The following is an 8,624-nucleotide window of genomic DNA, read 5'->3' on the forward strand; positions in this document are numbered from 1 at the left end:
CTCTGCCATGCAATCCTGTATCAGACATTGGGCCACTGCACTCTTATGGCACTTTTCCACTGCATGGTACGGCACGGTACGGTTCACTTTTTGGGGGTTTTCCACTGGGTACAGTACCTGGTACCTGGTACTTTTTTTAGTACCACCTCGGTTGGGGTTCCAAGTGAACCGTACCGTTACCAAAACGTGACGTGTAAACTCTGCTGATCACGGATTGGCCGGAGAGAATCGTCACTACCTGCGTCACTGAACTTGCGACACAAACACTAAAGAACCGCTAGATTTAAATCAGCACAGCCAGCGAAGGATCAAACGCAACTGTTTTGAACGAGCGCACCTTTTTTAAGAAGAAGAAGAAGAAGATTTAAATCAGCATAGCCAGCGAAGGATCGAATGCAACTGTTTTGAACGAGAGCACCTTTTTTTAACAACCAAAAAGTGTTGTTGTCTGTTGCGGAAGAACAGATGTTCCTCTCGTTGATAGCAGAGGAGCGGATCCAGCTAGAGCTTGATGGGGCGACGCGGAATGAAACGTTTTTTTTAGGAGTCGTGGTAGTAGAGGCGGCGCAACTATAACGACATGTGAATAATCCCGCCCACTCTAAAGCGATACTAAACTGCAGTGGAAACGCAAAGCCGTGCCGTACCGTACTGAGCCGTGCCGAGCCGAGTCGTACCACGCAGTGGAAAAGCGCCATTACTGGTATTAGTATCTTGTTGTTGCTATTTACATACAGTTGTGCTTGTGTGCTATGGTCCCTGTCAGTCGCATCACCGGAAATCGCCAACTCTCACTGAATATGAATGATGTCCAGTAAGTTGTTTGGTCTCTCTGCAAATCACTGTCAGTGTGAACACCCTTAAAATGTGGGTTTTAGACTGTGACTAAAACAGTCAGTGGGTATTTGACAGCTGCTATTAGTGTACCAGCAAACCTCAGGAACGTGTGTTCTGGAAATAATCCACAAATACTGCAGTTTACCATACTTACAAGCTAAAACAAGCACAGAGCCGCTTATTATAAGCGGACATGGCAACAATGGACTAAATCCTCCTACTCGCGTTTCAAGATCGTGGAAGCCCCGCCCTTTTCTAACGTCACCCTGATTCGGATCTCTCCTCGCGCTTGTATCAGCTACACTAGAACAGTTCAGGTTGTGGCAGCAGTGCCCGAAGTGCGCCAAACCACGGCATTGTTGCCATATTCTGGAGAATCAGTCCATTTTCTCGGGGGAAAAAAAATTACTCGGAACGGATTTCACGTCCGCTGAAACATCTTCAGCACCCAACAAAAATAATCTGATAATCCCGAGACTCCCAAATTGAGGGAACAGACCGGGACCGTTGGGACTTCTAGGACATATTCTGGTTACTACTGCGCAAACAAGTACAGAGAATCTTATTATACATACTTGTATTGTGGAGCAAACGGATCAGATGCATTAAACGCCCCGTTATTCCGGGCACTGTTATTAAGCTTTTGTTTTGAGGGAGTTGAACAGCCGCACTGGATTCAACGCTTGGGATGCGGGATCCCTGAATTGATCTGCTTCTTATCCGCCTCGTCGAGCGGACTTTTCATCTGCAGAACCAGAGAGTCGATGAGCATCTTATTCGGTTTTTGGATTTGATCTCGATTCCTGGCTGTACTAAACTCTTCTGCAGACGTTGCACTGAATGCAGTTTTAGTAACAGCTGACTTTCTGTCATATAGTGAAGGGTGGACAGAGGTGGAGTGTGTTGAAGTTGCATAAATCACCGGATCGCTCTTTGCAGATCGCGATATCAGATCGGATATTTGGCGCAAGGCGTGAAGCGAGATGGTGATGTTGGCGACTTTTTGGATAGTCCTGCTGGTCGCGTTAAACGCTCCAGGTAAGTCCATGAGCTCAATTGAAGGATGTTCCTTTAGTCAAATATGCGCTTTTTCTCATTCGTCAGATCAGGCGGCTCTAAAAAACTCAACAGATCTATGCATGGTTCATAACTGTGTAAAGTTAAACTAAACCCTCTGATGATAGGCTACAGCGTTGCCATAATTAAGATAAATGAACTCGAAGTGAACACGTGAAAGCATAAGATGCAGGCAGATGGCGATAGTGATGCTGCGCTAGAATATGTGTGCTGCTTGTTAGTTGTGAGTTATTGGAGAGCTCAGGTAATATCTTATAAGGGAAGAGAACGATGAGTAAATTAGTTTTCAAGAAATAAATGATATCCATGTTTACATATAAAATTGATTATTTATCTATCTATCTATCTATCTATCTATCTATCTATCTGTCTATCTATCTGTCTACCATATGTCTGTCTGTCTGTCTGTCTGTGTCTGTATCATTTGACGCCAGATGTCAAATGAGTGGATGGAGACGGATCATGTCACCCGTAGAGATGAATCATACAAATTGATAATGAAATACCTGCTGCATTTATTATTATATTAAACATTTTGTGTCAGGTGTTTACTATTTGAGAATAAATAAATAAATACCTGAACAAATGAAAATATATATCATGGGTCAGCACTGATGTGATGGTTATTTATTTATTGTCTAGAATTGTTCTTTTTTCAAGACATTAAAAATACTTCAAGAAATGCAGTTCATACAAAAAATGACTTGAATGCACCTCTTGGTGTCTGTAAACTATAAAAATAAACTTTGGCATAATGTTTTATTATTATTTCTTATATAGGTAGTAAATGGATATTATTAATATTTGGGGGTATTATTATATTTAAATCACCTTTATTTGTCGTCATTGGTCTAACACTGAAAAAAAGCGACCAATTTAACTTTTTTTAAACTCAAGTTAAAAATTGAATAGAAATGACAGAAATCATTGTCAAGTTGCAAACAAAAAAAATATTTTAACATTTGGGATGCATATAGCTGCATTTGACACATTTTTTGACTCAATGACTCAACATTCTAGTTATTAACATTCTATTTTTCATTTTTTTTAGTAATAACCAATTAGTGCTGGCAATTAATATGGTTCATATTGTTACTGCAGCTAATGTTCTAGTCAAGAATTGGTTGCAATTAGTGAGCTTTCACTTGAATGTCAGATTAAAGCACTTGCTTTGTCTGTGATTGATATATGTGTCTGTGATTGATATATGTGTGACTCCTCTATGAAGATCAGAGAAGCTGCTCTCCCTCATTCATCCCCTCTACCTGCATTTTCTTTCCTGTGAAACAAATGCATCACATGGAGTGACACAAAAACCTGATTGAAACACACAGTTCCCTTTTTAAAATCATCCTGTTCCTTTATCTGCAAGATTATTAAATTCATGTGCGTTCCCCTGAGTCCCTGACTAGTGTTAGGTGTCTTTTAATAAACTGCTCTTGAGAGTATATTTTCCAATCAATACTTCACTGCTGACCTCTGATGTTGTAAACAAACCGTCTGATGTATTGGCTGGTCTTAAAGCGCATCTTTGGCCTGCCCCCAGAGGCTCTATAGAAGAAGCTAAGCCAGTCAAAACAGCTGTTTGGGGTCAGCTGTGTGAAAGGCTTATGTTATAACCCTTGAACCTCCTTTCACTTGGTGAATCTTCCCTGTATCATCTCCCTTTTTCACTCTTAATTGATGAAGACAAGCCTGAGACTTGATTGAAACATTCATAAGCAATGAAATGTTGCTTCTCAGTGTACTGCTGCTCTTTGTAGTGATAGAATGCTTTGCTAAAAAGCTGTGCAAGGCTCACTGAATTCCTCGCCCTTACCATAAAGAGATGATTTTATCGCTAAGCTTTGTGTAATATATGGCACCTTGTACAGTTGCAAATATCTTAGCTTGAACATGTTGCCTTTGGCGTGACTCCAGAAACAGAACCACACGGTGGCCAAATGTTTGTGCGTCTCTAAGGCTGCTTTCAGATTCAGTTCCTGTAGACTTTTGTCATGTGATCTAAAATTGCATGAGAAGATGATGCAGGATCTAGATGTGGAATTCTGCCCATGCGGAATTGTCGATGGTTGCACACAGTATTAAAAGAGTCAGCAAATTTGAGCATTTGTTCCTGTGGGTAAGGGATGACTTCCGAAAGAATTCTTTGGCTTGCGTTTCCCACCATTAGCAATGACTGTTAACCTAACAGAGCAAAATATTGACATTAATGACATGCATAGAACTATTAATTTCTTCCCAGGCTATAATTTAAGACTTCAAAGTCGTACAGAATAAAATCCCAGGGCAATAAATGGGAGCATACAAAAAGTTGCAAAGATCCGTTCAGACAAGATCCTTGAGCAAACAAACCCAAGCATGCCCTGTTGACAAGACACCTTGCAAATCTAAATGATATACACAACCCGGGCGTACTGAACACATCCCTCTTTGTTCGCCTCTGTGCAGTGTTTACTAGACACTTGCCATGCAATTAACAGCTGGAATGGGGGTCTTAGAAGACATCTGGTTATTGTTTCTCCTTCTGAAACAAAGCAATCACTCAGCATAAATCAACTCTACGTGTATGTACATGTCAGAGCTAGCAGGGCTGCCCTCGTCTGCGTTTGCAAACACGTGCAGCTACACATACAGCTGAATGCTTAACGCTGCTTCAAAGTCGAGTAAAATAATGAAGCGTAATGAATTATGTGGATGCAGTTCTGCTTGCTGTGATTCGATGCCCAAGGCTCTTCCATTGAAAAGCATGGTCAGACGTGTCGTAATTTATAATGTTATCTGCTTTGAGATTCACGCCCCCTTTTTTGCCAAGTTGTAACCCGCCAGACTAATCTATTAATAGGGCAATTTGCATCCTGTTGGTTGTAATGCAGCCTGAGTAATCAATCGGGTGTGCTGATCTATTGATAATGTCTGAAATGGCTCAGCACTAGGCCAGATCAATCAATAGATTGACGCTTTATGAACTCGCAAGTCTTTTTTAAAAGGACTGTTCACCCAAAAAATGACGATCCTGTCATGATTTACTGATCCTTGTGCTTTTCCGAAGATGTACGGCTTACTTTCTTTGTGTTCCACATGCAAGTCATGGAGGTTTGGAATGACATGATGGTGAGTAAATGATTTTGGGTGAACTGTCCATTTTACTTCGTTTATAGGGCTCTTCCACTTTAACGTGATGGTTCTCTTCAAGGAAACACATCTAAATCTTCTTTGTGGCTAAAATTCATTCAACAAAGCAAAAAAGTTGGAAGAGAAGAGTAATGGAATGGACTCTGCCTTTGATAGTGATTACATAACTTACAGCTCTCCATTTAGAGTAAAACAGCTGCCATACGGATAATTCCTTCTAACCTCCAGTGTTTGGTGAACCATCATTGATTCGTAAATCATCATTTCCTCCTGTGATACCTTTTTAGCAATACTTTTTCTATTTACAGAATGGAAAACTTTTTAGCGCTTCAGATATAGGCATTCATCATGGTTTGGCCCGATTTAAGGAGCACTTCACGGAGGAGCTCTGATCTATACCTTAATTATTTGAACCCACCACAAACATCAATTTTACTAAGAGGGCTGGTTCAAGGTGAAATACCCAGGAAAGTGGTTTGTGAGTGCGTGTCGCAATCAGTCGAGTTAATCCGAGGGTAGAAAAATGGCTGAATGCCAAAAATGCTTTTTGTAAAGCACTTTCAGCTATTGCATGTACAATATGAAAGGTGGTTTATCAGTTAAATGTATATATAAAATATGTACAATATACATGCCAGTGCATTTTTATTTTCATGAAATTCACTTAATGATTGATGCAAATACAAATGGCAGTTTTCAACATCAATCAGTTGGTGAATTGCTGATCAAGAACTGATTAAATTTTCTTTTCTTTTTTTAGACAAATTTGTAATGTCAGTCAAAAAGAACAGTAATTTCTTTATTTTTCTTTTCATTGAAATAATGTGATGTAATGTTAAAAAAGTAAATAGGGTCCATTCTGATTTTAGGTTGACTTTAATATTTTACAAACCAGAATGTCACAGAATGGAACAAATACCCGGTTGGCCTTGTTACCCATGAGTCTCCTTTCCACAGAGCATGACAGCTGATTCTGTGCGTTCTGCTCTTTGATCACAAAGTCTTGCCTGATTTGTGTAGAGATGATCCTGTGGTTCATGTAAAAGATCAGGATTATTTTCTTGGCTGGAGGAATCATGTTTGAATTTCGTTTGAAGTGGTTCAATCAAGAGAGAGGAGAAGAACATCTTGTGATATTCCCCCCCTTGCATGTTTTGATTATCCCATTGACTGTGAAAGCCATAACCGAGTGGCATTTTTAATTTGTGAGTTTTGCCAACACTCTCTAAATTGTTGCGATGAGCAATATCAGATCGCCCGGGGTCTTTCACGGATGTGCACGAGGAAGATTACAAATTCGTAAAAGAGTTCAGCAAGGGGAAATATACATTGTTTGCTGCAAAACCTCGGCTCTCTTTCACGTCAACTGGCTTTACGCTTTTCTTTATGTGCAACGACAGGAATTCAGTCATTCACTTTGAGGTCAAAAGGTGAGCCTATTAATGTCAGGCTTCTTTGAAGGTCTAAGTGATATACAAGCTGTTGTGACCCCGACAATAGATGGCTTAAATGGCAGACAACTGTGTGTGTGTGTGTGTGTGTGTGGGGGTGTAAAACCATCACTGGTTCCACCCATGATAAACTAGGGTAAATTCAGACAGATGGTTAACACTCCTCAATTGTATTTGCAAATGTGTTGAAAATCTGTTTTATTCCCAAGTAAAACGTTCATTACTTTTGCATTAGGTTACTCGCTTTAACATGATTCCCATACTGTTTTAAACCATTTTCAGTTCACATCAGAATATATTACACAAGTGTGAACTGAAATGGTTTGGGTTTTAGCAGCTGCAGTCACGCTTTGATGCCGTTTAACACATATAACCGTTTTTCTTTGATGGTGTTTAACAATGAGGTGCATTAAAAAGCCACTTTCTGTTTATTGATTTCATTAGTCAGTGTGCCCATTCATTGAACTGGAGTTTAGTCATGCATTTTAAATGCATAAAATGGCAGCTTTATTTATTTATTATTCTACTAAGAGAATTGTGTTATTTCTCCCAGTAACCTTGATTTCATATGTTCTATGCAAACTGTGATTGTATTTAATTGAAAATGGCCTTGTTCAGTATTAAACATTCTCTTTCACGATCTTGTGCTGAAATGTAGGCCTAGTTATCAAATGCATCTGTTTGCTCTATTCAAATGCTGCAGACTTGGCAAAGATGCTGGCTCTATTTTAAAACCTTTGTAGACACGGTTTTAAGGTATCATAGGTGAGCTCCCAACACGAAGGCTGTTCCAAAATATAATTATGTTGCATTCTTAGATACTTTTTTTTAGCCAAAGGAAGCATCACACATATGCATTTTGACCAATATGGCAATGTGTAGGTATGCATAAAATTAATTCATTATTGAAAAATCACTTAAAAAAGTTCAGTAGACTATTTTACCCAACCTTTTTGCAGTTTATTATTAAGGTATCACATTGTTAGGATGGCAGCATGCTAATGCTCAAACTCAGTTGTACGTTCAATCTCCCATGCACTTTTATGCAGAGATGTCCTGATCATTCACTTAGGAGGGTCAATTTCAGTTAGTATGCTGCCTTAAAATGTCCCTATGAGACAACAGAGCCACTTGTATTGTTATCTGGGTAAATACAGCTTTTAATTACTGCAGTTTAAAACAAAGTAAGGTGTGATTTACAGGTGAGAGAGCAGGTTATCGTGTACCCCTCATCATCAAGCAGCAGTGATCTATGGGGTCTGCCCAGCCACTCCTGAAATTAACAGCGTAGAAAAGCTATTAACATGAACCGTAGTCCACAGCGGTGCTCAAGATGAAATTGACTGTGCCAAAACAGCAGCAGCATACTCAATCCACTCGGCTTCAGTGAGCAGAATACATTGTCTGCACAAATGAAAGAGATCACAATAAAAACATCACTCAAAATACGTCACTTTAGTTGGCTGTGCTTGCAGTTCTGTGTTATAGTTTTGTCGATGGGTACTTGCCACCAGTCCTCTATCATAATGAGAATATGGTCGCAAAGGTGAGGTTTTATAGGAGGACATTACTGTTTGTCAGTGGCAATACTTTTGAGTTCTTCAGATTCACTGGAAAAGAGCTGGTTTAGATTTGAAGAGCTGAAAATGATAAAAAAGTGCTGTGTGAGGTGTTAGGTGCTAGATTTCTGTCATTATTGGTAGATCAGGTCAAGTCCAGGATTTGGCAAAAATTGGTCATGATTATAATTTCTCATCCTGATGGTGACCCCCATTGTCCAAGGCATCACACAAACCTTGAAGTTAATCAAATAAAATCAAATAAAAACATGCATTGTTTTCAAAATTGCTTTTTTGGATTTTATTTTAATATTTAAAATATGATATGTAAAATAAAATATGATAATCAGTGTTTATTAAGTCCAATCCATTTAAAATATTATTATTTATGTTGTAAAAATGTATTCAAGGAGTAGAGATGCATATTACGTCTGCTTGCCTTTTTGTTTTTTGTTTTTTTGTAAAACTACACTGTAAAAAAGTTTTTTTTTTAAGTTGTAAAAAAATCTTCAAAAGTTCATGTTTAATTAATTGTTACTTGCTGTTTCTTTTTCATTGTTTGTGA

At 38.9% G+C, this 8,624-nt stretch overlaps 1 protein-coding gene across 8 annotated transcripts in view; it reads left to right on the forward strand.

Moving 5' to 3' along the window:
- The first annotated feature begins 1,115 nt into the window (after nucleotides 1-1,115).
- Nucleotides 1,116-8,624, forward strand: part of LOC107670612 (nectin-1-like) — a 249,801-nt gene continuing 242,292 nt past the window's right edge. For all 8 annotated transcript variants that reach the window (XM_016463255.1, XM_016463260.1, XM_016463256.1 and 5 more), the window contains exon 1: nucleotides 1,116-1,875. In XM_016463255.1, coding sequence (XP_016318741.1) covers nucleotides 1,821-1,875 — 55 coding nt within the window. In that variant the 5' untranslated portion in view covers nucleotides 1,116-1,820. The remainder of the gene's footprint in view (nucleotides 1,876-8,624) is intronic.

The sequence above is a fragment of the Sinocyclocheilus anshuiensis genome, unplaced genomic scaffold (genome assembly GCF_001515605.1).
Source record: "Sinocyclocheilus anshuiensis isolate Anshui unplaced genomic scaffold, SAMN03320099.WGS_v1.1 scaffold140, whole genome shotgun sequence".
NCBI lineage: Eukaryota > Metazoa > Chordata > Actinopteri > Cypriniformes > Cyprinidae > Sinocyclocheilus > Sinocyclocheilus anshuiensis.